The 19,838-nt window shown below is 40.6% G+C and overlaps 1 protein-coding gene across 4 annotated transcripts; it reads right to left on the bottom strand.

Moving 5' to 3' along the window:
- Nucleotides 1-279: 279 nt before the first annotated feature.
- On the bottom strand, nucleotides 280-19,104 carry trim33 (tripartite motif containing 33). Of its 4 annotated transcripts, XM_028409898.1 has the most exons (21): nucleotides 18,471-19,104; nucleotides 14,027-14,145; nucleotides 13,451-13,604; nucleotides 13,008-13,140; nucleotides 11,618-11,734; nucleotides 11,407-11,521; nucleotides 10,522-10,668; nucleotides 9,427-9,544; nucleotides 8,986-9,269; nucleotides 8,715-8,909; nucleotides 7,172-7,228; nucleotides 6,755-6,955; nucleotides 6,364-6,496; nucleotides 6,128-6,191; nucleotides 5,496-5,649; nucleotides 4,805-5,217; nucleotides 4,556-4,667; nucleotides 4,396-4,470; nucleotides 3,901-4,053; nucleotides 1,870-1,920; nucleotides 280-995 (listed from the first exon to the last, which is right to left on the bottom strand). In XM_028409898.1, exons 1-21 carry the CDS (start codon nucleotides 19,045-19,047, stop codon nucleotides 774-776), a joined length of 3,594 nt encoding a protein of 1,197 aa, XP_028265699.1. In that variant the 5' UTR covers nucleotides 19,048-19,104; the 3' UTR covers nucleotides 280-773. The 4 variants fall into 4 exon arrangements, with proteins under 4 accessions (XP_028265699.1, XP_028265700.1, XP_028265701.1 ...); XM_028409899.1 differs by lacking the exon at nucleotides 1,870-1,920; XM_028409900.1 differs by lacking the exon at nucleotides 7,172-7,228.
- Between the last annotated feature and the right edge of the window lie 734 nt (nucleotides 19,105-19,838).

Genomic DNA, 19,838 nt, shown 5'->3' with positions numbered 1-19,838 from the left:
TGTACAGCGACACAGAAAATATTCAAAAGAAAATGAAAATAGTCGTGGAATAGTGACCGGATTTCTCAAGGTGGCAAAGCAGCCCAGCACATTCTGACCCTGGACCACTTTCTGGTGATTCTAGATCCTGACTTTGATTTATATGCTCTATGACTGCTGAACTGAATATCTTCTATTGTGGCAATTGTGTCAAATTACACCTGTGGTCCAAGATTCAGTGCATTTTTGTGTGTATAGTTATTGTAACTTTGTTGTACCTACCCCACACAACACATGTTGTTATATTTCAAGAACAGGTTTTATTGATGATGCACCCAAACATCTATACTGTAGGAATACGTTCATTGGGCTAGATTCTCTTATTTACATAATGTTTCCACAAAGTCATACAAATACTTGGTAGGCTTCATGTCAAGTATAGATATAATACATTAAACAGAACTGCAGATATTTTTGAACATTTTATAAAGCAGATGTCACAACAAATCTACAAATGAAAATGGATGATTAAAAAAAAACTGAAATGAAACCCATCGCTACCTACTGCAAAACAAATCTTACTTCAGAATCTATACAACAAATTTGAACGTCCATTAAATTAGGAGAGAACGCAGCTCTTCAAGCTTTATGTCTTCATTTAGTTGAGTCATTTTTTTTTTATATAGTCAAGGATGAAATGAGTCCAGCAGTTATTTGCTGCTTCCACAGAAAGAGAAGTGTGGGACGTAAGGAAGACAGTTCTTGACTTCTCTTGTTTGTTTTGCGGTTGGTCCTCACTTGATGTGGAGCACTTTCTCATCTGTTTTCAACCGTTTGCGACGGGGCTGTATGAAGTCCTCCTCAGAGTCATCTGTGTCATTGTCCTCCTTTTCCTTCTCGTCCGAGATCTCAGACTCAGGTGTTTCAGGGAAGTTTTGGCCCGGGAATATCTCCTGCAACTTCTCCTCAAAGTACAGGTCCACTGCATTGCCAGATACCGCCATCTCTGATCCAGCCTGCCAGAGGAGGAAGACGAGGGGAGGGAAAAGAAGAAGGGCATGAAAGTGCCATTGAGTGGGTAAAGATGGAAGAAGCAGAGAGGAGGAAGAGGAGAATGGGGAGACAAATTAGATGTGGTTAACACTCCTGGTGGCAGGGTGGCCTCAGCTCAACCTTGTTGTACAGAGCACAGACATCCTGCTGCCCCGTCCCACTGTGGCTCCATGAAGCATTTTTACAATTCAATTTAGGCTCATCTCAAACACAGAATCCAGTGAGTTAAACACATGTGCATTTTAATTTTATTAGACACAAAGGTGAAAATTAAAACATTTAGAATATGGACAGAAAAAGCCCCACACCATATTAGTTGTAATAAAGTGACCCCATAGTCCAGCAAATCAAAAAGCACACCAGTTTAAACAAGCCCAAAAACCAGGAGTCCACTATGATGAAGAGCTAGAAGTGTCTCATTACCAGAAAGCCTTAAGCATCAACATGTTGCTCCTCTCACATGCATTTGCCATCTCTCTAATGGATACACTTTCCACACATAGTTGCATGCTCATATCAATGTTAGACAAAGATGAGAATCTGTATTCATATCACAGTATTATTACTGAAACATATAACCCAATTTCCAGAGAAGTTTGGCGTTGTTGTTGTGGAATAGTATACATGTAACCACAACACAGTCGTAAGTGAAAACAGATCTAATGTAGTTCAGAGGTTAATGTGATTTGCACAGCTGTCTTTTTGTTAAAACCCAGTCACATTCATGGACCATGGTGATGTTTTAAAATGTCTAATCCTAAAACGAATGGTAAAAATATTTCTTGGAGCCTTAGTGGGAGGAGACAGGACATCTTTGCTCTATTTGAAACAGCTTACCTGGGTATTAATCTGTTTCTCCTCATCATAAACCTGGATTATTCGAGACATCTAAAAGGGGCAATAACATTACAACAAAGACAGTGAAGCAGCAGGGGGAAAAGAGTTCACAGCACAGGCAGGTTAGATAATAACAGATCAATAATCTGTTAACTGTGCTCAAATAAAAGGTGTCACCAAATGGTAACCATAGAAACAGCAAGTGAAGGTCACAGAATTTACAGGACACTGCAAAGTACGTGTCCAAAAATTTTTTTGTCTCTGGATTTTAATAAGTGCTCAGACCTTAAAGATCTTTCCATAGTATTTCGTCACATGTAAACAACTACACGATTTAAAGCTGTCTTCAAAACTAATATGATCACAAGAATGACCCAAACATACTTTATGTAACAGCTGAAAAAGTTCTTATTTGGAAAATGAAATTAACATTATTAAAGGCCTCAAACAGGACATCTTTTTAAGTTCATGTTCCATATTTTGCAGGCATAATTTCTATCTGAACTTTAAAATGCCAGCATGTAGTGGACAAACTGGATTATGTTGTGTTTTTTTACTGCCCAAAGCAACATATTACCCCAAAACCTCCAAATCATCTGGAGGATGCTGAATGCATCATTTCTCCTATCCTGATCTGTACATACTAAAACTCTGCCCCTTCAGTGTAACAGGGAAGACTGCTGGGTTGAATGCAATAAGCTTGACCAGCATAGCTTCATGGCCGATTTTAGACAGCAACTATTTTACGACTCTGGGCTGTAGTGTGGAAAAACTTTTGTAAAGATGTTAAACAGTCAAAGATCTGCAGCACACGGAGACCCCATTTTTCAAACACTGTTATCACCTCTGAGACTTGGAAATGCTTTTTTGTTTGTTTTTTAAATTAGAAAAATATGTAACTTTTTAAAGTTGCATGGCTATATAATTCACTGTTTCAACTGCACAACAGACATGTTTGAGTTCTCTCAATTTCTTTGTTTCCATAGAGATGCAGGATTTATATTCCAGTGAAAAATTACCCTACAGCTAGTAAAAACGTGACAGGGACAAAAAACATTAAACAAATGGTTTCGCAGATTTTTACAGAGATTGCTATAGCCGGTGTCTCGTGTTACCATGTGAATAGCCACATTAATCATTACTCACTAATTAATGACTTTGCAATTACGTTGATAACATTACAGTGACGATGTCCTGCTGAGATGTCTTTCATTATATTCTTTAATCATTCAAACAGAACTGGCACTATTGCCCATTACTGACATCTGTCACGAATTAGGACCTTAATTGCTGTTAATTTTGGTTACATTAAAATGCATGAAGTTCCCCTGTATGGCCCAAAATCCCTTTTAAACAAAGGAAGTGACACCTCGAGGCAATCTAAGCTCCAGACAGAGTTTACTTCTTGATAAAGAAGAGAGCTCTCTTGGAGTAAAGACAGTGTATGAAGCTTGATTGTTTCAGTGCAAACAGCTACACCATATTGTACTCTACTTGACCCCCACCGCCAACATTGTACTGACACAAAAGAAACATCAACTCTATTGTGAAGAAGCAACGAGACGACACAAACACGTCCTTTGTACATTATTCCCGAAAAATATGTGAAAAGTTTGTTAATCATCAGGTGATCACAGCCATACAAAAAACAAACTTGCGTTTTATCACTGTGATGCAGACAGCAGTACAAGAATTCAAACAGAGTTCCTGCAGCCAGCCAGTGTGAAGAGAGCTCAGTGACACTCCATCTTCCAACAGCCAATGTTAGTAAGTTTAGAACCTGTGCACACAATACAGTCTCTAAGCAGCACCTCTCATTTCTTTAACATTATCAGGTTAGACTCATATAATGGTCCAGCTTTACTGGCATGAAAATAGCCAAACAAAACGTCTCTAAGTTCTCTAATCAGCTGGTGGCAAATACAATTTATCATAAATATATCAGCCTTACCCATGTCGGCATGCGCACACATTTCACGCACACAAGCAGATGCAATTTCCCAAAGCAGGCCAGAGACTCATGCTGCTCACCTCATTGTACTTTGCACAGTTTTTGAAGACCAGGCGCATATCGGACACAAACTCCTGGGAGGACTGATAATGCTGGGAGCTCCGCAACTGCAACTTCTTCTTTATCTTCTTTAGGTCCATGGGCTGCTTGATAATCTTGTAATAGTTGGGCACCTAAGTTTAATAAAATGGGTCAAATAATTATTTCAGATGGATGGAAAAAGGTTTATTGTCTTGAAATAAAGAGGCCAAACAATTAGATTTTAAGCTTTAGGAAACTTTGGAAGTAGTCTGGACATTTAGGAATAGTTGTGTTTTTCTGCCACAATGGTTTAATTACTCACAGACAGTAAAAATTATTCTAGTATTTAAATATTACTCAGACTCTACAGCATACAGGAAGCATGTTAGGTTATAACATGCACAACAGAAAGTCACTGAATAACACACATCACAATGTTTATGGGCAATAACATAGTGTAACTGGCTGTGTGTTTGTCATGTTGCAGTACTTACAGAGCTAGGGACAGGTTCCCTAAAACCCACGCTGAGCTCATGACAGAAAATGTACAGCAGGAGGCGTTCACATCTCTGCAGAGAGACAGAAGAATAGAGAGAGTCAGTTGTCTTGCAGTGATCAAACATGATTTTCTTAGGATGTGGCAGCTGTCCTGACCCGCTGGTCCTCAGGATTCAGGGACTGCTCTCCTTTGATTTTCTTGCTGTCGTCACAGTATTCTATTTCAGGGTTGGTTAGACTCCGGCAAAACGTGCAGAGGAAGTCCCCCCTGAGACACACAAACATCGCAGAGAAAGAAAGAGGATATGAAGATTTGTTTGTCTTGGGGCTCTCAGTACAAATCAAGGGGATGTTTTATGAAACGATCACATCCAAGTGCACAAAAAACCTTTACCAATTACTTACTTTGGGAAGATTTTAATGGTGGGCACATGGCATCTCATGTGGAACACTTTGGGGCAGTGGTCACAGCATAGCAAGTCACCACCGTTAATACAAACAGCACACCAATCTTCATTCGGGTCGTCCTCCTTTCCACCAAGGCCCCCCGTTCCAGCAGGAACATCGCTTCCTTTGGTCTCTGCGACTTGGTCCGTTTTTCCATTAGTGAGCGGAGGGCCTGCCGTGTTGCTGCTGTTCTCAGTGGATGATGAGGTAGTGGAGGTCATGGTGTTCGTGGAGGAAGATAATGTGGTTGCACTGGAGCCATTTAGTCCAGAACAAGTTGTCTCAGACTGTGGTTCTGTTTTGATGCGGTCACCTAGAGACTTGAGAGCATCTGCCAGGACAGGAAGGGGACTGTTCTCAGGACTGCTCATCTGAGGGAAACACATACAAAAATATGAGCAACATGACAAAGTTGCATTGGAACAGTCTATTCAAGTATGATGATAGGGTTCTACCTGAAAGCAGGCATTCACGGTCAAATCATGAATAAATATTTTTTTTGACACCAGAGATTACTGGAACTTTCAGACATAAATTGATCTTTATGTGTTCTGTACGAGGTCAATGCAGCACAGGACACCAGCTTCCACACCAGTGGTACCACATTGGTACACATTATTTTACAATGGATTTAAAGCAGAGTTCATACCATGCAGGCACTCCTCCCAGCATCTTTGCTCCGCTCTGTCTTCACAGAAGAGGCTGTACAGCTGTAGCTTTCGTCTGATCCAGGCTCCTGCTTCACCCTCACCTGCTCTACTGGAGCTCCACCTCCTGGCCCCACCCTACCTCCAGAACTACAGCTGGAGCACACAGCATAGACAAATTCTTAATGCAACTGCCAATACAAATCAATAGAATCAAAACAATATAACAAATGTACAACTACACAACAATATAACTACTCATGAATAGGCAAGTTAATTCAGTCACTGACACTCTTGACATTGTTAGCTATTTAGCTATTATTATAATCTAAATGGCACATGAGATCACACTGCAACAAACCATGTATTGTTAGCTGTGTCCAGTTATTTTGGAACCCTGGTATTAGAGTATTATTGAGTATATCAAAGAACATGAAATCAAGGCAACTGGACTCTTTTTGAATATGTTTAGTTCTGCTTTAAACTCATGGATACTATTATGGCTCACAACATTACAAACATATCCTGCTTTGACACCTACTATGTCCAAATTATAAAGAAAACTACAAGAAAACCTGTTATATTATTTTACATTTTAATAAGGTGCTTTGAAAAAATCTTCACACTCCCTTACCTGCCTCTACTGCCTGTGCTAGACGTGCTAGAAGGTCGCGCTGGTGTGTGAGCATTAGACAAACCTGCAGGTGAAAGAAATCAGGTGATATAAAGCTGAGTGTACGGTATGTCCACAAGAAGAACCGTGAGAAGAACATTCAATGACCTTATACATAAGTACAAAAGAAAAACATGAAAATGACTTTTAAGTTTATTTAATTTGTTACATTTAATCCTGGACAAATATTACAGTACCTGAAGATCCAGGAGAGTGTGTGGACAATCCAGGTGAGGGATTCATGTCCACTGAGCCCAGCTGTTGCTGTGTGCTGGCTGTGATGTAACGAGAAAGGAGGTGCCCGAGGTTGCTGGAACCTGCATCCTCCAACTGTTAAAGCCGGAAAAGCAAAGGAAAGGAGAAAATATTTACCACAAATCAGGTTACTTGACAAAAACATCTCATGAAATGTATCTTAATAAATTAAGGTAAAGTCATTTATCTGTTCATTGAAATCTCAATGGTATAATTAGGGCCCGAGCACCGAGTGGTGCGAAGGCCCTATTGTAATGTTGAACATGTTTTGTTAACTAAATGCTATATTTCATTTTAATTCAAAAACCACATTCTGAAACCAAATGTATATACCTGAATAGGTGGGATCTCAGGTAGGCAGGGCAGGTTCTCAGGATTGGTGACAGAGGGGATGAGCTCGATGGGACCTACGATGGGGCTGGCAGGGCCACGGTGAGCATGGGCCCCAGCCATACTGGCACTGGTAGGACTGGTGGGGTTGGCATTATGCAGAGACGCCACTGGGAAAGGGCCCGCATGCCCAGGGTTGGAATGCTATGTGGAACAACAGAGAGAGGAAAGACCGAGAAAAGAACACAACAGTGGAAGAAAGAAAGAGCAGAGACAAAGGAGAAACAATGAAGGAGGTCAAACAGAAGGGTCTCCACAAATAGTCGTTACAACGACATGGATGCATTATCATGCATTTGAGTGACCATGCATGCTGCACAAGACACACATTGATAACAAAGAAGGAAAAAGGTGCCAAACCCCTGATTGTAGTAAGAAACGAAACCTTTGGTGGCTCATCTCAGATTCTATAGACATCTGGACACAAAGAAAAAGGGCCTGGATATAGTGGAGGTTCCTCTTACCTAGTCTCACATGCAGACAATCAATGTACATTTTTTTGTAGCGTACAATACACAAACAGTCAACTTTATTTACTTTATCAGTATAGATACACTGGTGCTGCTGAGCAGAACTGAAAGTTCTCCACTCCTTTGTGAAACCAAGTTTCAACCAACATAATCAAATCTTGGTGCCATTTTGTGAAATTGTCAAAATAAAAATGTCACAATTACACCTAAAATTACTAAAATATACCTCACTGGTGTAATTACACCAAAGCGGATGGTAAAAATAAATGGGAAATAAGCTTGGCCTTTGCATTAGAATTTAAAAGTTGTTAAAACATTAATGGGTTTGTATTCTCACTGAAATAAAGGCAACACTCCTCCAGGTTTACTTTAGGAAATCATTCATCAAAACCAGTGAGCAGATCTAGTAGTGGGTTTCCACTGCTGTAAGTTAACATAACATAATGTATCAATGTGTAGCCACTACTGCAGGATCTACCCTGGTTTTCTTACTTTATACCCACACATTTCCGAGTGCATGTGTTTATGACTAAGGTGGCAACTACAACTAATAATAATAATGCATTGGTCTTATATTGCGCTTTTCTGCTCTGTTGGGCAGGCACTCAAAGCGCTTACATTGAGATGCATTATTCTTTCACACCACATTCCCACAGTGGCAGTGGTAAGCTACCAGTGGTAGCCACAGCTCCCCAGGGGGAGACTGACGGAGACGTGGCTGCCAAGGTGCGCCTACGGCCTCTCCGACCACCGTCGATTCATTCATACGCATTCATACACCAGTGAGTGCACTGGAGGCAATGCGGGTAAAGTGCCTTGCCCAAGGACACACAACAATGACTAGGGAGGAGCTGGGGTCGAACCGCCGACCTTCCGGTTATTGGACAACCCTGCTCACCACTGAGCCACTGCTGCCCTCAACTATCTTAATTTCCACAACGGGGACCAAACAACATCTGGCACAGATGGGAGATAAAACACAAGGCCAAGGAATGCAAAGCTAAAAGTAACCCGGCCCCTGTTTTTTTTCTCTCCCTACCTGTCACTGCTCTATTTGGGTACATTTGTGAATAGTGTTAATAACACACTGGCTGTGATTAGTTATTTCTAATACCAGGCACACATAGCTAATTTTTTAAATGTTACATCAATTAACCAAATATATCTTAAACATGCCAGGCACCATGGCTTAAAGTCACAATAGAAGAGCTGCTCCTGAACTCCTACAGTCCGTAGGACCAAAAAGGACATATGACTTTTCCTGTCAGTCATTTACACGTTCACTGTTCACTGCCTCCTTCAATGAGCATTTTGGCTGCTTCAGACCAGTCTCACCCTGTGTATCTATACAACTGATATATATCAGTCAAAATACACAGTAAAACACAAACATTACACATCCTAATATTTCTACAGAGGAAATCCAGACTGACCTGTCTCTGCAGCTGAGGTTGCATCATGGGGGGATACTGTTGTCCATTATGTCTTGGCTGAGCCGTTGGCATTCGGGCCTGTGGTGGACCAGGCAGACGCATGTGGTGGGAGGAAGAGAATGAGGGAGGACCTGGCCCACCGTTCATACCCCCAGGCACTCTTGGCAGCTGCTGCATACTGATGAGTCTTGGAGGCTGACAAATGTCATCAGTTAATACACAGAAACATGATGCATATTTTGTTGTTATTGTCATAAAGTGGTGTTATTACCTGCTGCTGAACCAGGGGTGGGCCGGCCTGTCTGGCATGCTGCTGGGACATTTGTGAGGCAATGCGCATCTGTTGCTGGATTTGCTGCTGGTGCTGGTGCTGCTGTTGTTGCTGTTTCTGTTGTGCATAGGCTGCCTGCTGCATATGCTGCAACCGGAGCTGGGCCAGGTTAATCTGTCCGGGGTGTTTGCTAGAGTGACCTTGTGCAGGTGGAACGGGTGGTCCTGCAACCATAACATTGGGTGGTTGCGTAGATGGAGGTGGTTTCTCAATTACCAAATTACCTATGGAAAGAAAAAGATGAATGTCAGCAAGCTGAAAATAATTGTACATGATGTAGGCAGCTGTGAAATACTCCTTTATTTTATTCATGATGCATTAATAAACATGAACTGGAAGTATGGAAATACTGACTGATGAGGAATAATACATTTTTCTCACCTAGATTCACCACATTTTTTGCCCAGAAAGTTGGGTCACAGAAAAACCGTACAACTCCATTGGCCTGGGGTGCTGGCTCCAGTCTAGCCTTGAATAGCTGGCGAAGCTGGAAGAGGATCTACATCATGCACATAGAGAAATGATGTCTTTGCATTACTGAGCCAATACTCCACAACCCCTCAAATAAATACATCTTAATTATTTCATTTGCTGCCTGTCTTGTGGTAAATGGTCAAATCCATATGACAGAAGCCTCTTTTGTTTGAGCACATAAATGTGCACATAACGTGGGAAAAAAGTCAATTGATTTTCGGAACCCCGCCCTCCTTAGTTGTTATCATTACACCTGGCAAGCTTTCACACACTCTGCATAGGCCAATATGTCAGCAATGTTTGTGACAGATATCCCAAAGGGAATTATCAACAATCTTTGGAAAACTAGTAGAGTATCAAAAAGACCCAAGCAGAGGGGACTGCAGTATGCTTTTGAGGGGTATATCCATGACATTATTTGTTAACGGTCAGACAATACCATAAAAATTGACCAACAAACCAAGCAGCAGACACCACACTTCCTGTTTATACACTCCAGAGAAGCCTTGAACATTAATCAACGACGTTCATGCACCGCATGGTAAGTGAAATATAGTATGCAGCCTTAATGTACACCAGCAGCGGCGACCTATTGACTGCCGTTACACTGGTAGTAGTCTTAGCACAGCAAACCATTTGCATTATTAAAAACATACTCTTAGCATTGTATAAAAAAACACCCCACCCCACAAATTTTGTGGATAGTGCTCCTGTGCCTAGATACAGTTGCTAAGTTATGATGTGTTAGTAGATGTTCTTTGGGTGGAGTTTCCATAGGATCAATTCTGCAGCTTCATTAGAGCATTAATTACTCTGCAAAAGGTCAAGCCTGCAGTGTCTAGCCGTTCTTTTTCTTAAGTACAGCAAACATTTAGGGTCCTCTCAGAGTCAAATTCAAGCCTTTTGTCACACAGTGCTCATGTAATTTTAGTGTTGTTCACAGCATACATTCAGCTTTGACTTCTCAAATTGCCAAACATCTGCAAGTGATGAGAAACATACCAGTCTCTTGCTGTAAAGCAGTGCTGTGCTGCTGCCAGTAGTGATGGCCCAGTGGCAGAAGTTGAGAACATGGTGGATCTGTTGGGCCATCTGGGTGGTATCCTTATGCTGCGCCACAAGTCTCATACTGCGTTCTTTGGTGACAGTCTACAGACAGAGAAAGAGGGCACGGCGCTACAGTCAAAAGAATGGACCAAACCTCCATTCAAGCTATTTCAAACGTGAGAATCAGAATCAGAATCAGAATCGTGTTTATTGCTATGTAAGTGAAGGGGATTCACATTACTAGGAATTTGCCTTAGTGATTGGTGCATACATAAAAACATATAATAATTAACATGAAATAAGATAAAACTAAGATAAAATTAAGGTAAATAAGGTCAAGTAAACAAGATAAACTAAAAGTAAGGCTATGACCTGTGTAGAGCAGATGTGTAGAGATAGATACTCATAAATTTGAACAGATTAAAATGCAAAGGTGCTCTTACAGAGCTTGGAGGATAATATACGCAGCAAAGAATGGATAAGATTAGTATTAAGATTAGTAACAGAAAACAAGAAGAAATGGAATTTATGAGAAAATCATAGTGTCTGATGAGTGAGAAAGTATACACACAAAGGGGGAAACACGTGCTGTTGGATGTGTCATTATATGTATGGGCCAGAGTCCAAACACACAAGCTACACAAAAGATTTTTGCCAACCCCATATTTTCAAGGCTGCAATTTCGGTGATGTCACCAAGTTCAGTAGTGAAATTACTGTGTTTTAATGCCGTAACAATGAGTCAACAGGCTCCAGCTGAGCTCACATGAATACAAGCATGTGCTATATCCATTCCAACAAATCTGTTGTATTTACTAAGTGATGTTCAATATTCTCTTACCTCTAACTGCAGCAGCAACGCCTTGCCCTTTTTGTTGATTTCATTTATAAGGGTAAATACTGCAATCTTGATCTCGTGCTCCACTTTCCTGTGTGTTTCATTCAACTCTTTTAATCTAAGGGTTAAAAAATAGTAAGAATTAAAATCACAAATTTAGAAATTGTGTCAGTGGTTTCAGTGCAGAGTAATCTGGTCATGAAAAAATACACACCTGCTTTGCACCTGAGAGACAGAGTAATGAACATAGTTCTTCTTCTCCTGTAGTTTGGCCATATTGCTCTCAATGATGCCTTTATGATTCTGGAAAGCCTCTTCTAGAAACTGGTACCTGGGAGTAGGAGGATAGCACAAAAAATAAATCTTTTAAATAACCGAGTGACTTATTTAGTTTTAAAAAACAGTTCTATGGGAATAAAATAACTAACAATTTAAAGAAATTACTGTCAGTGTGGATCTGTTAAGCTCATTGCACATGTTAATGAACTAAACAAATAAAAATGAGCTGGCAAGCATAAAATGGGGAAAATATTCTCATCCCTTTTAGACCTCTGTTTAGAAAGTAACTAATTTTGGCTCTATTTGTTTGGTTGTGACCAACTCATCTTAGGCTCCGTTCAGACGGTTTTGGTAAAATCCGTTTTTTTTTAAGATACTTTAGTAATCCCAGAGGGATTCAAGTTAATGTCCAATCATAGCCAACATAATTACAATTTGGTTGTAATAATATTAACAAGGGCCGCTGAGAAGGAAGAAAGCAGTAGCTGCAACGTCTGTACAGAGGTGTGTGTGGAGTGGTGGGATAGTGATGTGACTGGTTTTAACGACACTGACTTCATTCATAATTTCGGAATGACGAGAACCTTTTAATACGTCTGCGACTGCCTTTTTGTATCACTTTCATGGCAAGACAGTCGAAATCAACCTGTATCTGTGGGTAAGTGTGTTGGAGTTGGGCTCTACTGGATGGCAACAGACGCTTGTTATCGCACTATATCAAACCTATTTAAAATGCTAAAAACGCCGCTTGTCTGCCCGCTCCTGTGTCGCAGAATTGTGACGTCTGTCGCCTTTCACTGACGCAAAAGTCGGATATATGCTGCATAACCGTTATCTATCTGATTTAGGACCACATATGGTGACCCAGTTGCCTGGGTCGGATATAAAAAAATGCAATTGAGCTGTTCAGACTGTCATGAAAATATCAGATACAGGTCACATATGGACACACGGATTTGGGTCACTTTAGCCTGCAGCCTGAATGTAGCCTAAGACATTACACACCTGCAGACATCACCACAGACAACACAAACAAGCATATTTCAAATATCTGCACAAAAATGGGCCAACACCAGTGTCTGTATGTAGGGTAGGCTTTCAGCCAGGGTTGTATTCATAGCTCTGAGGAATAGTCAGTAGTAATTTAAAGTAATAATGGTCCTACAACATGTCACATCAAAGTAAACATAAATGAAGATATCAGAATTATAATATATACTGCAACACAATACTAAATAAAATGGTACTTTGCCAGATAAAAAAGCTACAAGATAAACAAATAAAAAGACTGACAGTCCACTTGTAATCAAATAGATATAAACTACCTGTGCTCCTTGTGCTCCAGCAGCTGGCAGTCCCTACATGTCAAAGTGTCACATGTCTCACAGAAAAGCTTCAGTGGCTCTTGCTTGTGTATGGGACAGAAAACCGGCCTCTGTCCTGACGTACCAACAGACTCTGCAGTCAAAAACATGAGTAAAGACATCGTTGATGATAAAAAACATTTAAACAATAAAAAAATTAACAGCAACAAAGATGCATGTAAGTTTGCAATCACACAAAATCATAAGAGGTTTAGGGTGAATAGTCTGCTCAGCTAGAGGTATTGTCTAAGCAACAAAAACTGCAGCACTATCACCATGGCAACAGCCAATCAGTGATACTGCACTCACTGTGCTTCAACTAGAGTTAGTCTCATTCAGAATTTTGCAATTTTAGCTCTACTAAACACTAGTTAATCTTTCACCTTGAGTTTTAGCCATCTTACCAGAGGCAGCATCAGCATCTTCCTTTGTGCGAATTTTGTGGTCCTTGGTAATTTTGACCCTCTGGTGGGCCTCCACGCAAGTCTTGCACAACCATTCTCCACACTCCACACAAAAACCTATGGTCCCTGCATTGTCCTCGCAACTTGTGCACACCTTGGAAAAAAAACAAATGTACTTTTTTTACATTTTTTTTAAAGTGGGCAGGAGGTGGAGAGCTAAGGTGGAACTGGAACTAAAAACTGGAATCACACCAAAAATACAGCTGCCAAACCGAGCCTCAATTTATGCATGTCCCTCAAGTTTTTACCAGCTTTTCATGTATTTGCTTCATGGTGAATAAAATGTTAGAATCCCAAGGTTCTACTAAGAGTCTGCCAAAAAGCAGAAAAAAAGCTACAAGCATGCAAGTCTACCTACCCCCTTGGCTTACAGGCTCATGCAGTGTGATTTAATGTTTAGTATTATTTGTTCAGAGCTGGTGATATCTAAGTACAACTATTCTGAATCTGCAAAAAGACTTTCAGTTTTGTTTTATAAGAGAATAAATTATTGTAAGACCGGCCGCTCTCACGTACCTGAGCAGCTTTCTCATCAGATGTGCTGGTGGCCTCTGTAGTATCTTTGACAAAGTAGTTGTCAATAATGTCACTCTGTTTGTAGTCTTGGTGGCATACTGAACATCGCATAACATTCACTAAAAACAGAAAAAAAACATGAGTTAAAAGTCAGAAAGTTGAACTCTGGCATTCAATTTAATTGATTTTTCATTGATGACAGAATATTACAGAAAATGGAAATAGACAGAGGACAGCATTATAGACAAGCCCATGTGTTAGCCATTACCTGGCTTATAAAACTACTTCACTTAAACTAAAAGCAAAGAATAAGGTCTTCTACTTTCCATAATTTCCTTCAGGTAAATTCATGTTGTTATTAAAAATTCTTGGCACAGTGAGACACCCATTCCTATTCATGGGGGCTAATTGATTTAGCGTTTGTCTCTAGAAGATTCAATCTCATCATCCTTGGCACTTTTATTAGATCATTAAATCACATGGCCAAACAACAAGAACTACTTCTACTTAATTACTTTATTTGGCTTTGTTAATTGAATTACAGCTTTAATCCTAGACGACAAAAAATAATTAGTTAAACGCATTAACTTTGCCAGTTATTTTCTGAAGTCTAATATTAGTCACAAAATTGAACTTCACATAAATGTTTTAAATTATTGCAGTGTATTATGTTGCCCCTCCTCCACCTTATAAACCCATAAATCCCCCTTGTATCCAGCTGAGGTAAAAACTGGTGTAAGCCAGTTTGAGCCGGTCTACACTGGCTTGAGCAGCACACAGCCGGTTTGTGTAAGCTCCAGCTGCAGGGGTCCCTGTGTGATTGGTTGTTAGAGCAGCTGGACTGGGATTATGTTAAAGAACAGACACACACACAAACACACAAACATGTACTACACAGCTGTCAAAGTCCATGCTCAGCTGCACGTCTGTATATTATGCGAACATACAAAATGAATATCTAACTGGAGTTCTATTTCCATAAATTCATCAAAAACATATAAAGAGGAAAATATCATATATTTTGTACCCCAAACCAGACAGGTTAGCCCAAATTAGGCGGATAATTTGCCTGTTATCATGCATCAGTCAAAATAAGACCAAATGGACTGAAAACACCCACTGCTTGGTGCAGGTGGTCAATTTATACTCCACCTATTTGCCTGTATTCGGATTAACTTGAGTTTAGGTGGACTCACACTGCCAGTCTTTGACCTGTCCATTTAACTGGGTTAAATAAAACCAATCATTACCCTGTTTAAGTGCTATGATTAGGTGGCAATATTTGTAATCCTTTATGTGAATCCATGTTAATCAATACTCTGGTTAATAACAAACCTACAATAGGACTCAACTAATCAACTTGGCGGAAGTCACGCTAAATTTGTTCGTTTTTTGTGAAAAGCAACTAGCGACAAATCTAGTGACTTTCTCTAGTGAGAAAGTCTTTTCGTTCTGCAGTTCCTCAACGAGCAGCGGGTGCGACTGTGAGCTCCTTCCCTGCCAGTCTTACAGGCCAGTCTACTGTACTGTCTACAGTCTACTCTTTACAGTAGCTTCACGCAGCAGTGTTAGCTGCAGTCAGAGCAGAGAGGAGATCCACAGCACTCTGTGTCCAACTGTGCGCAAAGCTGCTGCTGCTCCCGTCATGGCTTACAGGGCAGGATGCAAATAGAATAGTTTAATGGCAAATTAAACAAAAAAAAAATGCTGGCATCAGTACCGTTAGTTTAGCTTAGTGTCAAGGGAGTCATTCTATCCAATTGTCATGAGCAAAACAACACACGCTCTCTATCCACTGGTGGAAATGTCCTCGCCTTTATGTGCTATTTATTTTGTTTAATATAAGAAAAAGTATAGACCTCTTGCATATACTACCCATGACCTCAGAAGCATACATGATGCAAACCGAACCATGTATTTTGTGAACCGTTCCACTCCTACTACTCACAGACTGAGACTAATATACGATATGTCAAGCTTTGTGGCAGGAACTTGAACATGGTTAAACTGTACATGTGTGGCTAAATGGGTAATAAAGAGTAATATTGAGGCAGTGCTTCTGCATTGAATTCCATTCCCTAAATTGTTTAGTTTGTGTACCATATTTTCCGGACTATAAGTCGCACTTTTTTTCATCCTTTGGCTGGGTATGCAACTTATACTCAGGTGCGACTTGTATATGAAAAAATATACAATTAGTTAGCCTTGTGTCCGGACGTCCCATTACAAATATAACGGTAGCTGTTCTGTCCCTCTCCTGATGGTTCTCTTCCACCCCAGGCTTGTCCACACTTTGCATTCCGAGCACAGGTGAGACGCACGTTCATGGAACGTGTGCTTGCAGCTGAGCCGACAGGCCTACAGGTCGCTAATTCCAGCCAGTAAGTGCACAGTAGTCGCCTTTGACTCATTTACAGGATGTTTATAGGAGTTTCTGTGTGGTGGAACTAATCATTTCTCCGTGTGAGGACTTGTTGAAATGTGTGTCTCACTCTCAATGCCCTGCAAGCTGCTCCACTTTCAAGAATTCAAGAGGCAACATTACGCTGAAAACATAGTGATTTACGCTGGCCCGCTGCGACTAATAGTCCGGTGCGACTTATCTATGGTTTTTTCTTCTTCATTACGCATTTTTTGGCTGGTGCGATGTATACTCCGGTGCGACCTATGTCTGGAAAATATGGTAGATCAAGAAATTTACAAACGGATACAAAGGTAGAAACATAAATGAGCTTTTACATTTAGGGCTTCTGCCAGCAGTTTGACAATCAAGCTATCCTATTAGTACCACAGAGTTTACCAAGCAAACAGTCTGATGGATGTATCATATAAAAGCAGTAAGGTAGCAAATACATGATATGCTTGTGTGTCCGCAATAGCACTGCTTTATACACTTTAGACCTGGATATATTAATAATTACACAAATACTTCTCAAAATTTCAACAAAGGAATAATGCAATTATAAAGGGTAAATGTCAACTATATCCAACTTATGCATCCTGATGCCTGCTATTTGAATAGCAACTAAGTACACAAATAAAAGGCTGTATTACCAAGTACCTGACCAACATATTTTGACATTCTTATGGATGCCAATTTACAGTGAAGTACTAAAAATCTGGCCTGTGGTTACTCTCTGGTCAACACAGCATACTGCTAGGTCAGATAAGACATGCAAGTTTGCCATATCAATCTCCCTTTTTTCCAAAGGATACAGTCCAAAAAATAGTGTATTTTATTTTGGGTTTACTAAATATATAGCATTCCGCAAAACAGAACAAGTTTTTTTTTTACTGTTTCCTCACGAAAGTACATGTTTCAGGTGGTTTTGAGTTTGGGCCATCGATATGTTGTCATCAATATTGACAACACATGCTGCAAATACTCACAATCAAATGCCATAACATGATGTGAACACAACTAACAGTGCAGTCCATACAGTATTCCCTCTACCATTATATTAGGGGTACAGCCTGCCTCCCCCCAATGGTATTCCCCGCTACTGGGGGCAATATTCTGCAATTAGGGGCAAACACAATATTCTGCAATGTTTGGCTAATATTCAGATTCAAACCGCTAGTCCAGTGGGTGTACCAAAAATATCATGATAACGAGATCCATGCATATCCAAGGTTTTCAGGGGGTCAGAATGTGTGACCTCCATCTGTTGCCTGCCAATGAGCCCTGTGAATTAGTTGAAAACAGGGCCTGTCAGCAGCAGCAGTGACAGCCTCAGTAACCGTGACAGAGCCACCACATCACTCAGAGTGTTCGTTTTTCCTATCAAAGCATGGTAATACAAAGATCAATTCACTGAAGAAGTGAATGCTTCCAATGCTGTCCACTAAGGCAACCTTTTCTTCATTATAGCATTATGATAGCTAACGATGGGCTGCTTACCCCTGTTGGGATAACATAAACTACACCTGTTAGAAAACAAACTCATTAAATGTTGTGGTGGATCTGTGGTGAATTCAGCAAATGCATTGCTGAAACTCACATAGCCCGTTTTAAACATTTCAGCTAAATCATGGGCCCTGCAGGCAGCACAACATGGAAGAATAACAAATAGTGGTAGCCTGGTTTTAGACAGAATAGTCAACTAAACACAGGAGTGGACTGATTTAAAGGTCTTGACCCAGACAATTGACACCACAATGACACAAACAAAAAAAAACGCCCATTCATTGTATTCCTAAGAGTGAATTAATTAAATGCTAAACCTTCATCTCCGGGGAGATGTAATTGTTTTGAACCACATACTGACCTGTTGCATTGTCTGCAATTCAACTCCCATTAGTTTAGAGGTGTTAAGTCTCAGGTAACCCATCCAGCTGCCACCTAAGTTTGCCTTTTTTGTCAGACGCCATTCATTTTTGACAACAACACCTGACAGCACGGGCCTGTTCACAAGTACATACCCCATCACGCAGAAAAACTCACCTATGTGCGTGTCAGGTTGCCCGTGCGGTCCAGCCACCTGTACACTAATCTGCCTGTCTGGCTGCGGGATACATTTCAGGCAAAAAGAGTGCAGACAAGGCAGAAGTTTGGGTTCACAGTCTCGGCTCTGAAGACTTTGTTTACACACTGCGCACGTATCCAGTAGATTAATGGGAGTGGGTACCGGCGTGGCCGCTGGAGCTGCAGGAGGGGGGGACATTTCGGTGGAGAGACCGCCACCAGAAGCATCGCTTGCGGGGAGGGCTTCAGCAGCCGTTGTCTCTGCATTGGTGCTGTTGGTTTCGGCCGGGCTAACGGCGTTGCTAGCACTACCGTTGGCTTCCCCTACCGCACCACCAGTTCCACCGCTGCTAAGCGTCCCGCCTTCAGTGGTGGGTGTAGATGCCTCCGTAGCGTTATCACGGGGTTCGGTTTCTCCGTCTTCTTTTGTATTCGCTTCTATGACTATTACAGCATTTTCGTTTTTTGCCTCCGACTGTTCGTTATCCTGTGCTGAAGGTACCGAGTCCGCATTAGCAGACTGTTCCATATCCTCCTCGCCTTTGTTATCCGCCATCTTCCTTCCTCTTAGAACCTCTGCACGTACTGCGTAACTTCTCGAACCAGGACTACGCAATGTAACGTTATGACGTCAACAAACGACACTGGTTAGTTTGAGTACCGTTGTTCTTCACCCTCTTTCTTCTTCTTCTTTTTTATTCTTCCGTAGGTTTTTTTGGCGCAGCGTATCTTAAGCATACATTGACCGATTTCAAGTTTTTTTCAAAAAATTATAGTTTATTAAATATTAAGCAATTTTGGCGTCATCTGCCAAATGTATCTCCTCCGACAAATTTCAAGCTACAGACTCTAGTGTTGTCTTAAAACGCTCATGAGATGCTGCTCTATCAAACCTGTATTCCGAATCAGTTAGTAAGACGTTATAAAAGCAGTAAGTACTGTTCTATAAACATATTATTAGTTTATATAGTCACAGACAGATCCTTTTTAAAATAGTATGTATTCAAAATCATCTGATCTGTGAAGAAGGGACTGTAAAAAGTGATAAATAATATGTACATTATCTTTAAATGTTCGATTTGTATCTTTCTAACTATAATGTTGGATTCTATAGATAGCCTATCATTTGTCACCCTCACTACACCAGCAGACTGTCTAAGAAGTTAAAAGAGGAACCCGAGACATGATAGGGGATTATAAAGCTATATTTAATCTGCTGTTTAGCTGAAGTGGTTTAGTAACGTGGTCGTAAAGGGTCTCAAGCCTTTCTAGACCCAAATAGATTTATACATTACTCTAGCAGTCCTAATATTGCATATTAAGTTAGCCTAACCACAAAAAAATAAC

This window comes from Parambassis ranga, chromosome 7, assembly GCF_900634625.1.
Source record: "Parambassis ranga chromosome 7, fParRan2.1, whole genome shotgun sequence".
In the NCBI taxonomy this organism is placed as follows: Eukaryota; Metazoa; Chordata; class Actinopteri; family Ambassidae; genus Parambassis; species Parambassis ranga.
Note: the sequence above shows the minus strand (reverse complement) of the source record. Positions and strands in the feature narration are given on the sequence as shown.